Source organism: Lutzomyia longipalpis, chromosome 1 (genome assembly GCF_024334085.1).
Source record: "Lutzomyia longipalpis isolate SR_M1_2022 chromosome 1, ASM2433408v1".
In the NCBI taxonomy this organism is placed as follows: domain Eukaryota; kingdom Metazoa; phylum Arthropoda; class Insecta; order Diptera; family Psychodidae; genus Lutzomyia; species Lutzomyia longipalpis.
Window position 1 is genome coordinate 19,760,201 of NC_074707.1, and position 23,247 is coordinate 19,783,447.

Here is a 23,247-nt window from a genome sequence, read left to right on the forward strand (position 1 = left end):
AGCTTTCTCGTGAATTTCAATAAAAGCAGAATTTCCACTATATGCATAATACATTAAATAGGGGTTGCGCGCTTTTGTGCCTTTGCACTACTTTCCTCACACTGCAAAATTCTCCCTCGAAGGAGTCTCTCTTCTTTGTTTTCTCTCATGGAAAAAAAGAAAATTCTCAGCAAAATTTGCCTCAAAGCCATTTTGTAGTTTTTGGTCGCATGGATAAAGTGAATTAATAAACTAAAATATAAACTAAAACATGGAGAAATATCTAATTAGTGTGGTAGGGTTTATGCTAATAAAATCCGGAAAAGCTTCCTGCTAAGCCAGGTAATTTAATTTCAATATAGTACACATACCCCAAAAACCATTCATACATTCAACGAAGGATAATTTAAAATCATTTGCATTATTTTAATTAAAATCAATGCGAGTTGATTTCCAAATTTATACCATACACAGAACGGAAATTAATATCAAAATTAGCAATGGGGATTAGTAGAGGTGGAATAGAAATCAAAATGCACAATCTATTTCAATTCTAAATTCGTATATTTGGGGCAGATTCTACAAAATGAAAATGAATTTAAAAAATCTTTTTTTTTCTTAAATTATTCATGATTTTCATTTATGTATTAAAAACAATGAAGAGTGGAACAACGAACTTGACTGGCTCTTTAATCTGAATTTATTATTCAGTATACAGACGTTCTAGTTCGGTGTTGCTGAATTTCATTGTCAGTTTGGAGTTGTAGTGTTCCAATTTTCCGAATAAGTTGTTGTAGTATTCCAAGCAGAATCTGGAGTTGTTGTAGTCAATTCAGATGTCGTTGAATTCCACCCAAGATTAGGGCTTGTTGTACTCCAGTAAGGTGTTGTGGTATTCCCGATTGGAGTAGTCGTATTCCAGATTGGGGTTGTAGTATTCCAGCTGGGGGTTGTAGTATTCCAGTTCGGGGTTGTCGTATTCCAGCTGGGGGTTGTAGTATTCCAGCTTGGAGCTGTCGTATTCAAGCTTGGAGTGGTTGTAGTCAATTCGGGAGTAGTTGAATTCCATTCGAGGTTAGGAGTTGTTGTAATCCAACTAGGGTTCGTTGTATTCCTAATCAGAGGTTTTTGTATTTTGAGCACCAACACCTAAACGAAGATGCTGAACTTGCCAAAAGTCCAAACTCGCCAAAAATGCCACAAATATCAGAGAAGTTCTTATTTTGTATCGTATCAATTTTACAACTGAAGGCATATCAAATCTCATGTCTTTTATACTCAATTGCGTGACAATCAGATGTGGACATTACTTGCTGATAAGATAACAGAGATGGAACAAAAAATCACATCGCTTGAGGAATTTGACGACGGAAATGTGCAATTAAGATGTCATGAAGCTTAAACACTTGGTTTTCCAGTCTTAGTCAAGCTTGGATCCCCTGATGGAATTGTCGTAGCACTGATAAAGCCCCAATTTTCATTTCAAGAAAGTGCGTGAGTCACAACTTATGTAGACGTCGTCTTTTCAATTTTAATCATTAATTCTTTTTTTTCATATCAATGTACTTAACAGCAGAGAAAGAATTAATCAGTACACACACTGCGAAATAAAAATGATTAAAACGAATAAAACGTAATTTATGAGATAAATTTAAAGTTCAACATAAAGTGTAGGTTAATTTCTCTTTACAAAACTCACAAACTAGCTCATTGTGGCTTAAAACATTCCATCCACGCACAATAAATCCAGCATTGGAAGCATTCCACGATACATTCCGACAACATGAAAATTGCGGAAAATCCATTAGAATTTCTCATTTTATTCACAGAGAGTTGGGTAATTCAGCAAACTGTGATGGAGCCCAGTAATTGTGCGCTATTTTGTGTGTAAATTCATGCACTGACCACAGTGTGATCTCAATTAATTTCAGTGTGAATCCTGCGGGGCCCGAATAACCCTTCAGTGCATGGAGACCACATAGCACAAGTGGGGCACATCACTATCAATATTTCCCTCTATCAATTTAATTAAATTCCATGAGACTTTCATTGGGGCATTTAATTCGTAATGAGACTCGCATTTACGTTGTTGGATGATGAATAATTGACAAGCATCGAGCACTCGCGTGGTCTTTGATTAAATCACCCTGGCGAAGGGTCTTTTAGTGAGTTACAATATCCTGGATAGAGATGAAGTCTCAGGGGTTGTTTCAGCGCTTCTTTGGTCAACGCACCAATGTCTTTGAGACCATAACAGTGGCTCATCGGTTTGTCAAGTTTTTCGGCTATATGTGCTTCTCCTACGACGATGATTGGCCCAAAAGTCGCGTCAAGCTGACCTTTCTGGACATTCTCTTGTGCATTGTAAACGTCTCCATCAACAGCTACCTCTTCTACGCAATGCTCATGGATGAAGATGAAGAAACCATATCGATTATCTTCAATTTCGGCATCAGATTCATCCTCTCCGCCCTAACAATTATCGGTCTCATCTCCTCCCTTCTCAATGTCATACTCAGCAGGTGGATTTTTGAAATTCTCAAGTGCTTCAGGGAGTTTGATTCCCAGGTATATACAAAAATTCTAAATTTCTCCTTCTACCAAATAATGTGAGTGGCGGGCACGAAATCCACACACAGAGAAAATTCCAATGTGTCAATATTTCAATTACCAATGGTGCCTAACTAATTTAAATCAATTATAGATAACAACAGCAATCATATCGTTTTCAATTTGTATCAATAAAACCAATTTTGAAGCGTCAGGTCGAGAGTACAAACACACCAACAGCAATTTTATTTCTTTCCCACGCGCCAATCATACAAAATATTGTGATGCTCAATGAAATGGGGGGTTGAATGAATTTATTTAATTGATATTTTGCACGTTCTGCGAGAGAAAACTGTTCTAAATGTTTAATGAAAATTGACTAAATTAGCGAAATTATCGTAATAAATTATTGAAATTATTTAAATAAAATTATTATAACAAAATTATCAATTTAAAACCAAATAAATCATTTTGAAATTATCAGATTTCTTGGAAATATTTTTCATGAATTAAATTTTAATAGATGAAAAGATTTTGTTTAATTACCTATAGGATATAAATTAATTAATTCAACTTCGGAAAATGACCGAACCTGATTTTTTTCAATTTCTTTTCATTAAAATGCATCAAAAACCGCGTTGAATTTTATTTTCATCCAGTTTTTTATTCTTTGGATGACAATTAGAAAAACTTTTTCAATCCTCTGGCTGTGTTAAAAAAAACTATTGATTTGTTTAAAAGTTCAATGTAGTTAAAATTCAATTTATTATAAAGTGAATAATTAAATGTGGTTCATAAAACTCTCTACCCAGGAAATATGCAATAATTAAGTATTTTGGTCATGCAACATTATAACAATTTCATGCTTGTCCCATAAACTTCATAGCAAAATTATTTATTTAATTTTTTTCAAATGGTTTGAAAAAGCCCAAATTAATAATTAAAATCAATTAAAATAAATTAAAATTGTAAAAAAAGTCAAATTGGCAATTTAAAGTTTTAATATTCACTTTAATTAAAATTTAATTTTTTTTATAGTTTGTTTAACACAATGTACATAATAATTAAAAATTTAAAAAGCGTGAAAATGGCTGAAAAAACTGCAAGAACATGGGAAAATTTGCACGTGGGCGGTAATAATTTAAAATTTTTCTTCGTGAATTTATTGAAAGCTTTTTTTGTTTCAAGGCTCGTCAGGTTTTAATTTAAAAATCTTTTTAAGGAAAATATTAGGATAAAAGAAACTAATATTTTCTTTAAATTGAACACTAAAGCTTCTTTGAAAAGCTTTATCTATATTTATATCTGTTGCAAACTTTTTAAATCTATATAATAAAGAAAGGTCTGTTTGTTGGTAATCTTCCGTCGTGTTCGGCTATACAAATCTACACCGTTTGACCGATCGCGATGAAATTTGGCACAGAGGCTCCTTATAACAGGCGGTTTCGAGTGGCCGTATCCATTTTCCCCCCGAAGCCCCCCTTCAGGTAGCCTCCATATAACTCTCATGCAGTTTTTGCGAATTTTTGAATTTGGCGCCGGAAATGTTGTATGAAAATGATTTCTTCTCTTTGCAAATTTTTCTTTGGGATTGATAGGTGTGCCCAATCATACTTATAAATCATCACAATTTTTTCTCTCTAAAATTTGCGCGAAGCGCAAAACCCCCCGCGAAGCGGGGCGAGGAAAATTGGAGCGAAGCGACAATTTACCTCGTCCAATGATAAATATTGAATAGTAGTATGAAGCTTTTAAAAAGCTCTAAACCTTATTTTAATTATCTATTTATTTAAAGGAATATAAAATTAATTAATCAATTTAAGTTAATTATTTTTGTCCTAACAATGGATGAAATAGGAAATCGAGCTCATTTTAAAAGGTTAATTAAAGCAAACTTTTTCTGAGCTTTTGATATGTGTAAATAAATTATCTATACATAATTTAAGAAAAGAAATAATCTCTTCAATCCTATTCTAGATAGAAAGCGTTGGAGGTATAATTCACCACCACAAGCAATTCCTCGTGATCAACGTGAGTGCAATCATTGTGCCCGGCTTGATCTTTGTGGTTCTCATGGCGGACGTTTTTGAGGGCAATATGACCATTATAAAGTTCCTGGGTTTGATATCGCCCGTCATGAGCTTTGTCGTCACGAAGGGGACCTTTATCTTCTTCCTCGTTTCTCTGAGGACACGTTTTGAGATCCTCAATCGATGCTTCAAGGAAAATTTCTGTCCAGAAACGAAAGCCATCAAGATGGTCAAAAGTATTGAGCTGAAGGGCTCTGATCCATCTCTGCTTGTCACCAAATTTGCAACCCTTCATGATTACATTTCGGACGCAACTGAGCTAACCAGTCTCTGCTTTTCCTTCCAGGTTTGTTCATTTTTAATTAATTCCTTCTCTTCAACTTCTCTATTCAATTTATCTTTCCACAGGCAATGATCTTCACGGGTCTTTGTTTCGTTTACAATGTCTTTATCATATTTTCCGCTTTCCGTGTGTGGACGAACTTCAATGAGGAATTCTTTGGTCTTGTTATTGGGAATTTCCATTGGTCCTTTATTACGTATGGCTTTGTTCTCGGAGAGATCTACGTGGCACACAATGTTACAAAGCTCGTAAGATGCGAAAGATTAATTTTCTCTTATAAAAAAAAGCTTTAAATAAATCATTTTTAGGGCAAATATACGGCAATTCTAGCTCATAAAGCCATCAATCGGACAAAAGATGAGTCAAGCATTGATAAACTAAGGCAAATGGCCAATCAAATCAATCACAGACCACCTGTTATCACCTGTGGGCTCTTTCTCTTTGACTGGACGCTTTTCTACTCTGTAAGTACCTGAAGCCTCCACTACCTCCTCGCTTTTCCTTCTCATTTCAATTCATTTCGCAAGAGAATTAATTTTCTTTTGCTTAAGCTTTTAAATTATTCGCTTATCTACATCTTTTGCAGCTCTGTGGAGCATCAACAACCTACCTCGTGATTTTGATTCAGTTTGACACCTCCATAGCTCCCGTATCCAATGAATTGGGATCATTGAATGCAACTTTACCTTCATTTATTATCTGAAGAGCATTAAAAGAGAAAATACAGAGATCAAGATTTTGACCGTTGATTTATTAAAGTTTCAAAAAATCAAGAAATCAGTTGACGCCATCTTTTGGCTTTCAATGGAAACTACAAAAGTCTCCAAACGAGGACAGGAACCACGACAAAAAGGATATTGTTTTTCCCGCCAAATGAGAATATTTGACTTTAAAAATTTCAGTTAAAGCTGTAAAAAAAACTCCTTTATATTTTTAGAAAATTGGAACCCGCTAACCAGCCAATTAGTAGGTGAAAAATTCAGAATTGCCTGAGAATTTCCTTTAAAAAAGATTTTTCCGTGGGAGCTCTGTAAAATAAATATGGGAATGGAAAATGAATGTGGAGGATGGGGGCATTGAATTCTCGCGTTTCTCCCTTTTCCCGGGCAATTTTCTTCACCCAATAACACCGTCAATTACAATTGCTAATTGCTGATTCCTTCACGCACGACAAACAAGGAGTTATTTGCGTGCGGAAAGGGCCTTTCTCCCCTCCATTTCCAGGTGACTAAATGAAACATACCGGGAATTTTATTTACATAAATCTTTTTTCTTTATTCTTCATCAATTACGGGGTAAGAAGGTATACAATAGATCCTGTAAAAAACACATTTTTCATATTTTTTTCACATTTCTTTTTTTTTTCGTTCTAAAAAATATGCAAAAAACTCTGTCGGAGCCTTTTAATCCTTTCGGATTGGTTCTTTTTTGACTTTTCTCTATTTTATTATCTTTTTTCTTTTAATTTAAAATGTTATATTGCTCACCTCTCGAGGACAAATCGAGAAGGTTAGAAGAACCTAAATAATTTTTAAAAATTCATTGGGATTTTTTTTACACAGAAAAAAATTATTCCTAAATTAGTGTACAGTCTATTCATTTTTTTTCTTCTCACAATTCTCTCCTCACTTAAATGTTAAATCAATATAAAAAAGATTTTTCAATCACATTAATTTTCATCTTGTTTCTCTCTCTTCCTCTGTTCTCTTTTCTATTTCTTTTTATAAGATAAAAATGACATCAATGGAAAAACAGATATATTTTTCACCTAAATTGGAAAAAGGACTTTGTTCGTGAGAGGACTTTAATTGTGCCACTGAGATACATTTTCCATGCTTTTCTCCATAAAGATACTTTTCATTACTTAAAGTGATTCACCTCCCACACACTTTTTTTGCACCTCCCTGTACGTATTCACGAAATTTATTTACAAAACTTTTCTTTTATTCTCTTCATAATAAAAAAGAAAAAAAAATAATAAGCGTTGGGCTAAAGGAAAGATTCTTTCTCACAAGGATGTGGGAAAAAAAGCTCAAAAGAAAAGAAAATTCCGTTCATCTCAGAAGGAGCTTTTAGTGGAAGCTCAAAGTGAAGTGAAAGGATATGGGATAAGCAGTGTTTACAAGAGACATTAAGTAGTATTTTATATGTGAAATTTTAACTAAAAATTACATGACACATTTTTTTGAACAACTTCCACTTGTTCTGCGCAGGATATCCTGGCAGTTTCACAAAATTATATATACCACTTGTTAATAAAAAAAAGAGAATAATACTCAATATAAAATGTCTGGCACAGATTCAACAGGGTGATCCAAACTTGATGTTTGTGGGATTATCTCAATAAATTGGAAATTTTCAATTCTTATTTTATTTTAATACTTTTAGGGTTTGAAATTTTTTTTTCATGATAAAATAGTAAAAAAAAATATTTTTTATAAGATTTTTCTTTGATTTCCAAACGAATTTTCTTTTAGCTGTGTTTTTTTCAGACACAGCTTTTGTGTACCGAGCAAAATCGAAAGTCTTCAGATCGGGCTCAAACTTGGTATGAGCACGAATTAGGGTCCCCACATTCCAAAAAACGTATGCGCCAAAAAAAAATTTTTTCCGGCCGTCCGTCCATAGTATAACGTTAAATTGCAAGAGAACGGTGATAGATAGAGACTTGCGGTAAACGGCAAAGTTTAAATATTGACCGGAAGACATCCGATTGTGAGGTCAAATCCACCCCCACCCCCGCGTCCGCCATTTTGAATAACCTCAAAATTTTGTTTTGCCTATATCTCAGCCCCTGTAAGAGCTAAAAATCTGAAATTTTGATATGTTGTAGGGGACATCAATACCTTTCCAACGATACCTCATTTTCGAAAATCGGTCGAGCGGTTTAGTCAATATGGCCGCCACAATTTTTCATCGAAAATCGACCATAACTCGAAAACGGCTCTACCGATTTTGATCAACCCGGGGTCAAATGAAAGCTCTCAACAAACTCTACAACTCTCTAGAACATCCGAAGTTTCAAAAGTGACCGCTAGGGGGCCAAAAATCAAAAACAAAATTTTCGATGAGTTTTCGATGAATATCTCGAAAACTCCATTATCGATTTGCTTCATTTTTTGATATATTATAGTCTACTATAACATCTATTTATAAAAAAAAATTTTAAAAAATTATGTCGCCATTTTGAAAATATTGAGTTGCAACTTTGACATGTCATATCTCAGGTTCTACAAGTCCGATTTTGATCAACTTAAGTGCAAATGAAAGGTTTCGTGAAGCCCTACAAATGTCTAGAACATTGCAACTTCGAGAAATGACCGCGAGAAGCGCGAAAGTCAAAATCAAAATTTTCTAAAATTTTGAACTCGAATATTTCGAAAACGCCATTATCGATTTACTTCGTATTTTAATATGTTATAGTTGAGATTAAGACCTTTCCAACGATAGTTAAAAATCGAAAATCTATGGAGCCGTTCCCGAGATATGGCGTTTTAAAGATTTCTTGGGGAATGACTTTTCAACTTTTCCCGACTTTGCGCGTATTTAAATTAATTTACGCTCTAGTTTGCTCTCACAAAATTGGTACACTGAAAGAAACACAGCTCTCGTAAGCTTGGTCAGCTTACCAATACATTTTTTTATCATTATTTGTTCGTTCTTAATTAAATTCATTCTGAAAATGATAAAATCAATAAACAAATAAATCTTTGTAAATGATGAATAATTAAAAAAGAAATAAAATACTTTCATTCCATTTCTCGGTAGAATATCCATCACACATCAAGTATGGGCCACCCTGTGCTCAATTAGAACACCCTTTAAATTCTTCCTACCTATATTTATATTGATTGTTACTCCTCCAATCTTTTTTTTTGTTCATCCTCTTTGCATTTTTTTGTTGATAAATTACAGTGAATGATTTTTCATCACCATATTTTTCTCTCTCAATTTATTGTATAAATAATTCATAATTTAAAAATTAAATAATTTTAAAAATTTATTCCTATTAAACTTGTAATCCTTTTTTATACCACACTCATACAACAACACATTGAAATTAGTTGCTCATCATTTTTTTTTTTTTTTTTGAAATTTCTTTCACTTGTTGGCTCACGCAACGATGTAATTGGTTTCTGTTGACAGAGGGTGTGTCTGTTTTAAATAATTCCCCGCATTTTATCTGTTTTTTTTTTCTTTATCTTTCCCGCGGGCAGAAAAACTTCTCCCGCACACGAGGTTCTCAAAAGAAAACAACACACACACACACAACAACTCACAGTTCCTCCTATTTGGCAGGAAGTACGGCAACTTCCGCCCCTCGCCCACCCCAAAACATCACCCACTCACGACTTATAGTGGGCCCTGTGGGGTAAATTCATTAAAATAAAACGCCTATCGAGTGTATTAAAAATAAAAATAATAATAAAAAGTTTATCACAGCAATTCTGAGAACATGCCACCGAACCAGGCCATAAAGATGGGGAACATGTACGTGACCAGAGCCCGCCCGATGGACATCTCCGGGATTCGCGTGGCTGTACCACCACTCTCCGTACCCCCTTTCGGGCCCACCTCATTGAGATGCGTGTTCTCGTGCTCCCGCACCACGTCCTCATCGACCCTACCCGGTGGTGGCTCGTCCACATGTCCACCCGTTGGATGGGACGTGTTTGCCGGCAGTGTGTCCAGGCCACGACCCGGAGAGATCTCGTTGTGGGTGATGTGTGGCGGAATGTGGGCCTCAAAGTCATACCCACCCATTCCTGAGCCACCTGTATCCTCATCATCATCCACACCACTTCCAGAGCCGCTTCCGTACTCACCCTCCTCTGTGGAAAGACGGAGAAGATTGGATTTAGATTAAATTACATGAAGGAAGGCAACCTTAAACCTTAATAAAATATTAGACTATCGATTAAAATAGGGAAAGGAATATTGGTTAACAGGACAAGCTGATATTGATTTTTGAATTTCTAACGTTTAATTTTTTTGAATTTGTAAGAGAATTTTTAACATTAGATAATTAGATTATTGTTTTTTTTTATTATTTTTGTGATTTTTTTTAAACCCTTTAAATTTGACCAGCTAAAAAAGTTTTTAAATAGATATAAAACCAAAAATATAAAAGCCTAAAATTCCTTTCAACACTTGGAGGACACGAATTTCTAACCTCAAACTTAATTTTCAATTATAAAGAAAACGTTTTCCAGATTTTTGGCGAACTTCTAGTATTTGAAGTCGCCTACAAATAGATGTAAAATTTATCAAGATAAATTGGATTTTAATCTACGGCGGTTTAGAAAAGTTTAATTGGCAGTGATTGCCAGTTTTGTCCTCCAAGTGTTAACAGAAAAAAAATTAAATTCTCTGATTTTCTAACGGTTGAAGTAAGTCCATCGCATTTCCTACGATAGTTTTTTAATTTAACTTTCAAACAATTTATACTAACCTTCTTAGGTTTTATAGCCTTATTTCATTCATTATTTTCTTATTGTTTTCTAAAACTCAATTTTCTTCTAAATTTTCTAACGTTAGAAATTTTATTCCTGCAAAACAACGAATTACATATTTATATAAAAACTAGGAAATTTTAATGATTTTTTATTAATTTTTTTTAACCCAGCTTTTCTAACTTTTTCTTATTTTTTTCTTATTTTATTCGTTTAGTTTTTTTTAATTGTCGAACGTTAGAAATTTTATTTCTACTACAGTCAGGTATTGATTAACGTCACATGGGATATACTCTTTCCACTCATTATTATTAATAGGTGGAAAGAGTATATCCCATGCGACGTTAACCAATACCTGACTGTAATTTATAATTTTTAGTGATAAAAATCAGAATTTATTAATGATTTTTATTATTTTTTCTCGAATTTCCTAACTTTAGAAATTTTATTCTTTTATTAATCTAACGTTTAATTTCCTAAAAAAACCTTTTTTTTAAATGGTTTAATAAAATAAATCTGGCAAAATCTAATAATTTTAATTAAACTTTCAAAAAAAAAAATGAGATGGAACCAACCTTGATCACTCCACTCAACATCGAGCCCATTGTAAGCGTTTTTCAGTTGACTAATTGACGTCCTCAGGCTGTACAGCTGAGCGTCCAAAATCGTACTCCTCTTGGCGGGAGCTGAACTCGAGAATTCTGGATTTAATTTATTATCCGTGATCACTGGATGGACGTACCTGCAGAACACAAATGAATTCAATTAAAATTATTAACATCTTCAAAAAAATTCTAACAAAGAACTTACCTATCAACTGCATGTCCATTCCAACAGTAGTCCTCAATGGAAGGAGCTGCAGCCATGTCTTCATTGTTGCAGATTTGGTAGGGAAGGTTGGACCAGAAGTTCTTGGTATCCTTCACCTTTTGCTTGATATCCTTGATGAGTTTATCCAAGACTGGCTCTTTGCTGTAGTCATCATCGTAGTTGTCACCCTTTCGGGCTTTGTTGCGATTCTTATTCTTGTTCTTCCTTCGACCGTTTTCGCTGTAGTTATCGCCATTGCTAAAACGCAATGGTTCGAACTTTCCAAGCTCCTGACTTCCGGCTGGTTCAGCTGATCGACTCTGTCGTGTTGTCTCGTCGTCATCAAAGGTGAAACCTTCAGGGTCAGCATCGCGTCGTCGGCGTCCCAGCATTGGTCGTCCACAGCCTTGGAATACTTGATTGGAAATGTCCTTGTTTGTCTCCTGGAAGTTCATTATGGCTTCGGAGATTTTAATGTTAATCGGCTCCACCACCATGACCACGTTGAAAGGCCCCAGAAGACGATCTGAGAGCTTCTCCATGGATGTGAGGAAGTTATCCCACTCATGATCCATCTCTGTGTGGTACTGCAGACAACCCTTCATGACGTTAACGCAATAATTTGCACACGGCTTTGCTGTCTGACCACTGCAGACGTTGCATTGCATCTTCGTGAGTGCAACCACACACTCCAAATTTGGTTTGATCTACGCACAAATCAGAAATGAATTCTTTAGAATTATCGCACTAAATGGAACCTATAACATTTTTCTTGTACTTACATTCATCATGTTCTTCACAATATCCGCTGCTGCGGCCAGTGATTGTGCGTAGGTTCGTGTCGCCACGAAGGAGCGCTTTATTTGCACGGAAAGCTTGTCTGGGACATCACCGAATGGCTTCAGTTGCTTCATGTGCTCACTCACGCATCCCAAGTATCTGTAGTGAGAAGAAAATCCTCTTCATCTCTTTGGCTGGCATTCAATTTAACCCACTCGCCCAATTGGCGCGTGGTTGGATTTTATTTCCTTCAATTACTCTGCATTTCTTAATTATTCTGTTTTGCTCATGGCGAGAGACTTTGCAAAGCAATTGACCTCTACTTAGCTTCCCCCAAAGTGCCAAATTCGATGCAATTGAGAAGCCCAAAAAAAGCTCAAATATTTTTATTGATTCTCCTCTGTGAGCAGTCAAACGCTGCTGCTGGGGCAATTAATGTTAATTTAGTGTTCGAAACTCGGGGAAAATCAAAAGCAAAAGAAGTCAGTATTTTACAAGATTATGGGTAAAAGAAGACAAAATGATTATTGAATTTTTGCTGCTGCTGGTTGAGAGTCTCTTGGGATGCAAATTAATGGGAGTTTTGTATCTAAAATTCAGGATTATTTCATTTAATTTGTTGCCAAGACATTGTTTTGGAACATCTGAGTGACAAAAAAAAACTTTCATTCAGCTAAAAGCTCCAAATAAGAATCCCAAAAAACTGTTGAAAGTTCTCTAAATTATTGGCTTTTTTTTAAAGAGAAAATTCATCTCATTGCCTTAAGAAAACTTAATACAATAAAGTGAAACAAAGACATAAATTTTGTCCATAAAATAACTTTAAACATCTTCCTTGTATGTCCTTAAAATAAATTGGCCAGAAAGTTTTACGTCCTCCTTTTTGCCGGAGGAAGAAGGAAAAAACAAAACATTGTCAAGGAAAAATCTTTGCGGGAAAGTTTCGAAATCAATTTTCGGCAATAAAACGCCCAAAGAGTGGCTCAATACAAACATTGGCAGCACCCAAAATCAATTTCCATTTGCCGATTGACTTTATTTATTTCTTTTGTGTCGGAAATCTTCATCATCTTTTCATATGAATCACAACAAGTGACTTGAGTGGCTATTTTTAGTTGGTAAGAAGAGACTTTCGGCTGTATATTTGCCTCGTCTGGATCATCTACCTCCCAATGAGTTTATTTGGATTTATTTTGGCCCATTCATTAGCTTCGGGCATTTATTTGCACCAATTAGCATGTATCGGATCTCATTAGAGATGCCAATCTTGCGTCTCCTCCTCTCTACACAGACTTTTCTCGGTCTTTTTGATACTTTTTTTTTGTTCCTTCATCTTCTTTTTATTAATATTAATTTGGAGCCCACCACCGTGAGGTCGTGATCTCTTCGCTTAAATAATCACAAAGAAAAAAAGAAATTAACAAACTTACTTGTCGTCAAATGTAAATTGAGAATTGAGGACGGTGAACATCTTCTGGTAGAGGGTGTTGAAGAAGGAATCCATCGCCTCTGAGAGGTCCACCTTACCCCTGGCGTAGTAGCCTTCGAGCTCAGTGAAGAGGTCCGAGAAGACATATGAGTTTTGTTCGTAGATAGCCCCGTAGGTCCTCTTGAACATGGCGTGGAATTCCTTTTTGGACTCCGACAGCAGGTCTTTGAAGTAATCTGTGCAAAAGACCAAATGGAATTTGGGATCATTAATTCAGCACAATATATCAGGTTCTGTAGCCGCGTGTTCGTTTCCCCAAAATGATGACTTCATATTGCAGGAATGGCCAACCATTCGCGCGCTTCATCGTACATCATCCCAAACACAGAATTTTAAAAAAAAAATCAACTTCCAATCCAATCCCACACCCACTGAGCAGGCAGCCGTCCCTCCCCCGCCCCTCATGGCACGTAAGAAATCAACACAACGTCTTATCTCCCGCGAGAGACATCCACTTGTGCTGCTCGCGTCTACTGAACTTCCCCGCAAATAGTCTCGCGAAAAAGTGGTTCTCCTTCGACATATTCCGCGGTTATTGACGCTCTCCATCGCATTACCTCATTGTGATTCAATTAATTGCTCAATGCGTGCGGCAACGACAAAAAAAACTGTCCAAGCAGTGATTCTCGAATGCGTCACGGTTTCCTTATCAGAGGTACGGTGAAGAAGTGAATTAATTGGAATGCATGCGCACCTGAAAAGATTAATTAGTGTCTCACCGCAAAAGAAGGTGCGGAGAAGCCAATGTGGGCCCACTTGCCTTTCCATCATTTCCCTGACATCGTGCGCATTACTTCCCATTGCACTTTGATCGCAAAGAAATTCAGTAATTATTTTTTATTGTGAAATTCGAGGAATTTCCTTGGAAAAGCAATGTTGTGTGGAAAAATTGATCAATGAGAATCAATGAAGCTTTGAAAATTAAAATAAATATTATTCTGAGCTTTGATTTTTCTGGATAATTTATGAAGAAGAGATCCTAGTAAACTATATATAGGATTTTCTTTAAAAATTAAGTATGATGATGGAGACGCCTGGTAGTTTAAATACCTATTTAATCAAAGAAACTAAAAGCTATGAAAAGTCTTCGTTTTTCTCTAAAGAATTATTTTAAACAGATGAAATAAAAATAAAAAAGATTTTAAAAGAAAATATTAGAACAGAGATAACAGTGGAGGCGCCTTGTAGTACCAGGCGTCTCCATCTATTAAACTAATTAAATGAATTCAAGTAATTTCCGCAAATAGAAATCATTATTCTTCTTATGATTTGCCTATGGAAAATCGATCAATATTCCTTGCTCATAATTAATTGGTCCCCTAATTGAAATTACATCATTTTTCCGTGATAAAGAATCAACACAAAAGGTCAAATGGATATGAAATCTATTAATCTTAATTTCATCTAAAGTTCAACCAAATGGAACTAATTGTGTCCTTTGACCTTTATTAGATTTATTATTGGAAATTGAAGGTGAATTTTAGGTAATAAAATAAGGTGTGTGGAAACAGAGATCAAAGGAAAATTCATACAAGACATGGAATTGAAGGACAAGGCGGAGAAATTGAATTCCTTCCAAGGGAATCCTTTGAAATAAATCATTCAGATATAATGGAAATTTTCCTGGCAAGTCTTTAACTTCTTCAATTAAAATGACATTTTAGGAATAAAGTTAAAGTTTTATCTTGAAGAATTTAAACTCTTAATTGCTGCTTAATTTTATTTTTAATTCAAACTTTTAACTAAGAAGTCCTATTTTTTTCCAAGAAAGCAAAATTCTTATTCTTTCTTTTTTAAAAAAAATCTTTTCTTTGCAAAAGCAGCAAAAAACTATGTGCAAAGGGTCAAATTCAGGCCATCTTCCCCTATAGTTTATTCACTAAAATTACAAAAGAGAAGTACATTCAAAATATTAAGACAAACACACTCGGTTCATTGAGTGGGATCTCGAGGAGATTTAAGATGAATTCTCAAGTTCTCTCTCACTAGCAAATCTTTCGGAGCTTATTCAATTGCTCAAAACTCTGTATAATACTAAAGCAAATTGGACTTAAGTGGTTTGTCTCCGAAATGTTGCAATCATTAATCTTTTAGGATGGTTGAAAATTAGGCTAATCTTCCAATTTAGTCCCAACAACTGTGCGGGTGGGTTTTTCATGAATGAAACCGAGAGATTTCGAAATGTCTTTCCGCCTAAAGGGGGAGGGAAGGGAGTGGGATTCCAGAGGGCACACACCATCGCGAGGAATCCTATCTGTCTCTTAGTTAGGGCTTGTCTCTTTTGGGCCCCATGTGTGTTTATATTTGTGATGATAATAATGTTCGTTTTGGAGAAAATAAACAGACAACGCGCGATAGAATATTGCGCCTAACGCACGTTCCATCATCCATTTTTTTTGGGCTCCAATTGCATTCGGAGCCACATCTAGAATAATACATATATGGGTGGTGGTGGTGTGTTGTGGCGGAATAATAGGAAATTGATCTCGAGTTTACAAGTATAATTTCAAAAAAAAAGAGAAGAAAAACGAAGAACTAAACGTACAATTATAAAATGTTGTACACAAATCCCCTTCTCTGCCACACACCGGCTTCGTTTTTCTTAACATTGCGCGAGCCATTTGGGGCAAAACGCAGGGTTTCTTTCAAAGTAAACTGTTAATATATTTATGTGCAGTTCAATGGAGTTCAGGAGTAGATTGTATTTACTTCATTCGTTTTTTTTTTCTTCTCTTTGGGAAAGATCTATGCAGAGCAATCTCTATGTGAGTCTCTCTATCTTATTCCACCCAATTCAATTTCTCAATGTCTTTCGGCCATTTCCTCGCACGATGCGCTTGCTGCACATGATATACCTACCTACATATGTATGTATACAGTATAATGTGGAAATTTTATCCTCGTTTATCATCAACACACCCCACCGCCCACCTCCTCGGTAGCCCCTGATGATGAAGCACCGAAGAGTGCGCGCATGAGAGTGAATCAAACGGCGGAGGATTGATTTAAAAATAGACAATGAACTCCATCGCATGTCTTTCCTTGTTATAATTTCAATTTCAATTGATGCAATTTGTAAATGATATTGGGAGAAGAGATGAGAACTGGATGAGGTTTTGTCTTCCCATGAATGAACTTCTCTGTTGTTATATTCTCTTCCTCTCAACATTCTCACATTCTTCTCACACGGCCTTTTTTCTGCCTTCTCCTCTTCTCCTATCCATCTTCCATTCCTTTACAAACCCATCGTCAAACAATGAAATTGCCTTCGATATTTTTAGATTCTTTTTGCTGTTTTTTTTTGTGTACGAACTACATACGCCAAAAAGAACTTAAACTTCCCGACACACATTGTATTCCAGAATGCGCAGCACTTCATAAAACATATAATACACACCAAGTGCCACTCTTTGCACCTCTTTTGCGCGATTAAATGTAACCACCACACCGTGTGTATTGTGGGACTCATGCCATTAGATTAGATAAAGCTTCCAAACGTGACGAATTGCCTGGGACTCAACCAAACTATATATATTTCTGCGGGTGACCCACAAAAAGCCGCAACATCATATGGGGAAGCTAATCAGCAGACAAATTTTATTTTTACGAAGAAATTGCCTCAAATCTATCATCTCCACTGAGCTCACTATCCTACCAAAAAAAAGGTGATTGATAGTGGAAGAATGTACACAAAATTGTAGCAAATCGGGGGAAAAGCAACTGCGTCACGTGTATGATTAACTAAACTTCTTGATTTTCTTCAGAGAAAATAAACACAGGGTTCACATTTCATTTAAGCGTGTCTTAGATTTTTTTAAAGAGATTTTAATTGATTTATTAGTTGGTGTTCCTTGATAACTTCTTTCACTAAAACAAATTGTTGAAAATCTTCAATTTAAATTAAGAAGAAAATTAATCTTGAAAAACTATGAGGCAATAATAAATAAAATTTTGAAGAAAACTTAAAAACTGAAGTTTTCCTTAGAACTTCCTTATCATATTTCTTAACTTTTCATTTTCTATTAAGTTTAATAATTTTTTTCTCAAAAACTACCCACATCTTCTGTACAAAATTCTACAGAGAAATAGTTAGAAATTCAATTTAAAACAATAAAAGATATTAATCTTCCTCTTGTTTCTCTTAAGATTTCAATTTAAACTCCTTAATGAACGTCTGCAGTGGTGGTGGTCCTCTTGATAAATCAAAATCAACCATCTTGCAGAAACCACTCGAAAAGTTTTTGAGTACAGCCCTTGAAGATTGCGCGATTTACTCACAAAAGCTCTCCAAGTTTTAAGTTAAAAAGTTTCTCTGAACAAGGAGGTCAAATCTGCACTCAACATCGCAAACTTCACGAGCTCCTTTCTCCCATATGCTGGTTGCATTCTTTCTAATCCACCAACTATACACACGTACAAGCATCTTCACCACGCGGCATCTTCGCGTAGAATGCAAAAATATTGTGGCAGAATGGGGCCATCGTGGTATGTTGATATATAGGATGGTATTGAAGGTAAAAGAGAAGAGGTAGTGTCCCCAATTGACTCACCATTGAACTTTTGTGCGCGATTGTGGAGCACGGAGGCTAATTTTCCAATTAAATCTTTGGTCTGTCTCTCCATGTGAACCCTGGAGATGTCTGCGAGGCGCATTTCCATGTTGTAGGAGCAACACGTGCCCGCTGCCGGGACTGAGCAGTACTTGAGGGGCAAATCTGGAAGGAAGAAAGAAGAGATGAGAAAAAATGTCATCAGATGCGGTACACTTGCGACATTCTCGCAGCATCACAGAGAAATTTCTCAGTCGTGTCGGCATCTCAATAAAATGCTCCGAGAGAAAATCCCTCGGAAAACACCTTATCTCTCGTCCCCGCCCGAGGTAGTACCGACAAGGAGGTCAGACGACAAAAAGCCAGGTGAGTGTTGCGGGTGGGATGCGCGACAAAGGTAAATTCAATATTTGCTCATCACAAGCACCCACCACAATACAATCCAACAATCACCTCTTTCTCTCACCCAAAATCTACTTTTTCCTTCACATTTTCTTCTTGCGGAACCGCACTCATATTTTATGCTCATAAATTCCAATTAATACCCTAATCTCAATTTAATCCATCTCATGCAAGTTGAGACACAATTGCCGAGGTTCTCCGCGCGCGACTCTGGAATTCCATCATCTGGCATCCCAACTCCTTCTTTTATTTTTTTTTCCGTCTTCCATTTGCCAACAAAACGCAAAATATGACGCTGCAACTTGGCCTTATCTCCCCTTCCCGGTCTATTTCCCATTTGGTAGACAAATGAAGATCTCTTTCCTCTAATATCAAAAAAAAAAACTAAAGTACATTGCGCGGAGGAAGAGGTTTTTCTTTGCAGACGCGAAGGAATTAATTTCAATTAGACCGCCACTGAGAACATTCCGGCCTTTTTTATCTCACACTCTCTTTTTCACTTCATTCTCTCCCGTTTCCCCCGTAACAGACACCGTATATATACATATATGTTGGTGTCTGTACAGAACCCTAGAGAATTTTACAGACACCCCAAAGAAAAATCATTTATAAATAGAAAAAAAAATTGTAAAAGGTTTGTCAATTTTTTTTGAAAGAAATTTAAGTCCTCTATACATTAGATGGAGAAGTTTCCTTCCGGTTTGTTAAGGTTTGTAGAAAAAGAAAACCAAAGTTTAGAATTTTTAATTCTTTATTCTTAAAGCTTGTAGTTTGTTGATTTTTCAAAAAGTTTGACAGACCTTTTACAAATTAATTGTAATTAAATTGTAAAAGAAAAAATAATTTGTAAAAGGTTTGTCAAAGCTCTAAAAATAAAATGAATTAAAAATTCTAAACCTATATTTCCTTTTCTTTATTAAAAAAAATCATAAATTATTAATTTCTTTATTTAAATTTTGAAATAAAACGGTCTGGTATGATGGAGTGAATTATGAATATTCAAAAAGGACTTGATCCTAAAATTCTCCTTGGCTGTGTTCCCATCTGTGGGGCTATCAGAAATTTATCCACATAATGGCGTAGTGGATGATGATGAGGGCCCAAAGAAGTACCGTGAAATGTTGAGAGAATGAGAGAAAGATGGATCGAGATTGCTACAAATGGAGGTGTGAATAGATGTCCAGTTGGATTTTTTTCTCAAGAATCCCAAGAAAAAAAAACTTCTCGCCCAGAAAACCTCACAGTGTGACCAAGAGGGCCCCCTGAACGGAATGCTCGCCACTCAATCCATTTATTAGCATCTCTATTAAATTCCAAATGCACCCAAGAACGTCTTTTTACATTAATGAAACTTCGCTCTTCTTGTGACTCACACACACCGGAGGCGAACGCCTCTGTGATGCAGTCCAATGTGTTTGAATTATGTATTTACATAGATCCTATGCGAGATGGAGGTATGCTAAAAATATTTTATATCTCCACATGAGATTCTCTCTCCATTTTAGCGACTATGCCGATTGATTTTACGACATTGTATGGCAAAAAGTACGCCATAGCCGCAGAAATGAATTTCTCGGTGCATTCAGTGGTTAGCTCGTAGCTATGTCATCATGGCACAGCTATATGCATTTTAGAAAATTTTACAGGCTCCATTTCATTAACATATTGCCTACAAAATAACAAATTGTTTTCAATATTTTAAAGTCTCTCCTCTATTCATTAAAATGTCTTAGGAAGAACCGCTAAATTCATCAAAAAGCCACCTCAAGAGCCCGAGACATTAATTAAAAACTTCTTGTTTCATCACAGGCCTGGCGAAGGAAACAATTTGGAAGGAAGGAAATTGACAAAGTTTCAAAGAACTTCTTGAGACAAATTTCCGCATCATTCCAAGGAAGGAAAACCACCAAATTCCCTTCGAGGTTTTCAATCACAACCCTCTGTAGCGTTGAGCATCCTCTACGGTACTTTCGGTCTTAAATTAAAGACTTACCACGCGTGGGTTTGTGTGATACAGCAGCATCGTGGAGTTTTTCATGTGCGTGGTAAAATAAAATTGAAACTCCTAATTGATTTTTCATCGAGTGGTGGCTGCAGGTAAGGAAATTTAGACATTAAACTGCAATATTTATGTCCTATTAGTTGCAAACATCTCTCCCGCTTATGGAGGCAGCAAGTGACTTTAATAGCTCAAGACATCGCGTCATGGCGACTCACCAGGTAGCTCTTGCGCGAGATGTCCCCACGAGAAAATTGCACACATGCCAACCTCGAGGGGGCAACTGATGCCATTTGAATTTACAATTCCCGCTCGGCCCGTGTCTCGCGCGCATTGATGGGCAACCGTTGATGGTAATTTGTTTAAGGATGTGGGAGGAGTGGTGCGCGGGAACACTCCACCAGCATTGACAATAAAATGATAATTAGTTTAAAATGTCCGCGCGCGGCTTTTCTCCACTTCAAATACGCAATTCAAAAAAAACTGCCCCATTGCGGCAAAAAAAAACGACTATTTGAGAGAGAAACCCACCATGGTGGAAAAGAATTTATTCACATAATATGCAAATGGGCTTTGAGAAAAATTTTTCAGTCACTCCCGGACGCAGTTCTTTGCAACTTGCTTTTCGTATGGAATTTCGGAGCATTCCCGCGGAGACCAAAGTATGAAATGTTGGGGCTCTTGGATACATACGCGTGGGATTCTCATTGCTACGGATGTATATTTCTCACCATATCGAAAAAGCCACGAAACGGTGTGCTGCAGAAGGAGCAAAACAACCTCACTATACCCAATGAGTCTCCGCGACTTCTTGGGAGAATCGCACACAAGAATTCCTTTCCATTCCACCTTGTTTTTTTCTCCTTCTCTTGCGTTACACATATAATGCAGTATTTATTTCATTTTTCCCCCTTTGCACTACCTTTTTTTTCGTTGTTTCCCTCCACCTTCTTGCTATATATTTTATTACTTGTTTCATCTTCATCGGTTCTCCCGGCATTGGTCTTCCTACCCAATATATACTCTTCTTGTGCACAATTTTCTTTTTGCATTGCGCCACACAAACACCAACGCGCCCCAAGGGAACAGTGGTGCAAGCAGTTCGTCCCACGAGACGTAAAGTGGTGATAAATGACACGAAAATCGATAAAATTCTACCCATTTGAGATGCCGGTCGGTGTAATTAAATGCAATGAAATGAGAAGATTCCCGAAAGCACTATTGTCCGCAAGAGAGACTCTTGAGATCCATCAGTGTGGTGGGACTCTTCAGCGATACTCCTCTCAAGAAGATGAGAGTGCAAACATCTTGAGCATCATGGTAAATCACTTAGGTGGCAAAGAGATGGTATTTGGAAGGCACTGGCAGCACAATTTACAATGAAAAATTGAAGTGAGGAATTGATTTGCAAATATAGATGAACAGGAAAGTAATAGCATAACTCAAACCGCAATTCAGGATATTTAGGATTTTTTTGGCTCTAAGCATCATAGTCATGTAGATCCTGAAGTCTACAGGAAAAATACAAGCTTTACTTAAAAATTCATCAATCGTTGAACTCAAATATGAGGCAATGTAGGTCAACAATGGATCAATCAGATAGATAGACAATTATTGCTCAATTGGTAATCAATCTGATTTACTTTAGCACACGTCTTTCCATTAGCTACAAAATGGTCTTGCTCTCACGCTTCATGGTTTAAAAAAGTAAGATCTGTGGATTTTGTTTCATATAAAATCAACAAAAAAATAGCCAAAAGATCGAAATAATAACTCAAAAAAAATGTGATCAACCTACAATTGCCTGAAAATTGTGTGATTGAACAATAATTGAGCCTAAATTGACCAAAAAATTGGCGAAAAATTAAATACAACGTTTTATCAATAGTTGATCAATTTATAATCAAAATTAAATTAACCTAAAATTGACTAATTAGACGACCAATTAATAATTAATTAGAATTGACCTGAAATTGATCAAAAAGATTGAGTCATGATCCGTGTTATTAATTATTGATCAATCAATGATAAATCTGATTGACTCAATCAAAATTGAGCATTCGTTGGCTCAAACAATTCTTTACTGGGTCCTGTAAAGAACCCCTGAAGAATCATAAAACGACAAAGCATATTAGTAAAGCTTCGTAAGTCCCCATTTAATCTTTCATCTGATAAAAATCTACCACTAATTTTTTTTAATCAAGAGAACGTAGATTAAAACATAAAGATGCTAAAGATTTTGATGATATCTTTTAGCTATCAATTCATCTACTGAATTTTCAAGAAGTTCTTGTAAAAAAAATCCCATCAAGGAATGCAAATTAAAATTCTTTCTTCTTGTAAAATAAGGGCGATTCATTGGTACTGTGTGTAGTAAAATCTTTTGAGAGCACATTGAGTGGTGTATAAAAAGCACTCTGACTGAGAAGAAGTGCAACAATGTAGCCGAATGAGTAGTATATTGAATGTGTCGAAGATTACTGGGTGTTGCATTTATATACGGTGTGGTTGTAAACGACGATGAGGAAGACCCGAAGATGTGGAGGGCAAAAAGAGAAGCAAGAAGAAAAGGAATTTCACAAATACAGAGATGAAATTAAGGAATTCTCCAATCGACCAGTTTGGTCAGTTTGCCACAGCTCTCTTTCACCATGAGATGCAACCACGGGGATGACCCGAGGGCGATCCGTGTAGCAATTCAACCTCCTTTTTCAATTAAATCACACACTCCACACTCAGTGCAAAGAGACTCTCTTGTGGCATTCCAATGCCCTTCTTCGGGGTGCTGCACACACAGAGAAGAAAAAGACGAAGAAGTTTAAAAAAAAAACAAGAACTCTTGAGGACTCTTTCTTCAGGATC

At 36.1% G+C, this 23,247-nt stretch overlaps 2 protein-coding genes across 7 annotated transcripts in view; one reads left to right on the plus strand and one right to left on the minus strand.

Annotated features, from left to right (window-relative positions):
• Positions 1–530: 530 nt before the first annotated feature.
• Positions 531–5,669, plus strand: LOC129796821 (putative gustatory receptor 28b). Of its 6 annotated transcripts, XM_055838922.1 has the most exons (7): positions 531–1,469; positions 1,553–1,649; positions 1,911–2,547; positions 4,507–4,905; positions 4,968–5,150; positions 5,211–5,366; positions 5,489–5,669. In XM_055838922.1, exons 3-7 carry the CDS (start codon positions 2,170–2,172, stop codon positions 5,603–5,605), a joined length of 1,233 nt encoding a protein of 410 aa, XP_055694897.1. In that variant the 5' UTR covers positions 531–1,469; positions 1,553–1,649; positions 1,911–2,169; the 3' UTR covers positions 5,606–5,669. The 6 variants fall into 6 exon arrangements, with proteins under 6 accessions (XP_055694897.1, XP_055694895.1, XP_055694894.1 ...); XM_055838920.1 differs by having other exon boundaries at positions 531–1,649; positions 1,809–2,547; XM_055838919.1 differs by having other exon boundaries at positions 531–1,649.
• Positions 5,670–6,151: 482 nt separating this feature from the next.
• LOC129796782 (glypican-4) overlaps positions 6,152–23,247 on the minus strand; it is a 33,339-nt gene continuing 16,243 nt past the window's right edge. Inside the window, exons 2-7 of the mRNA XM_055838858.1 lie at positions 17,985–18,149; positions 13,376–13,610; positions 11,948–12,104; positions 11,166–11,872; positions 10,931–11,097; positions 6,152–9,734 (exon numbers count right to left, since the gene is read on the minus strand). Coding sequence (XP_055694833.1) covers positions 9,340–9,734; positions 10,931–11,097; positions 11,166–11,872; positions 11,948–12,104; positions 13,376–13,610; positions 17,985–18,149 — 1,826 coding nt within the window. The 3' untranslated portion in view covers positions 6,152–9,339. The remainder of the gene's footprint in view (positions 9,735–10,930; positions 11,098–11,165; positions 11,873–11,947; positions 12,105–13,375; positions 13,611–17,984; positions 18,150–23,247) is intronic.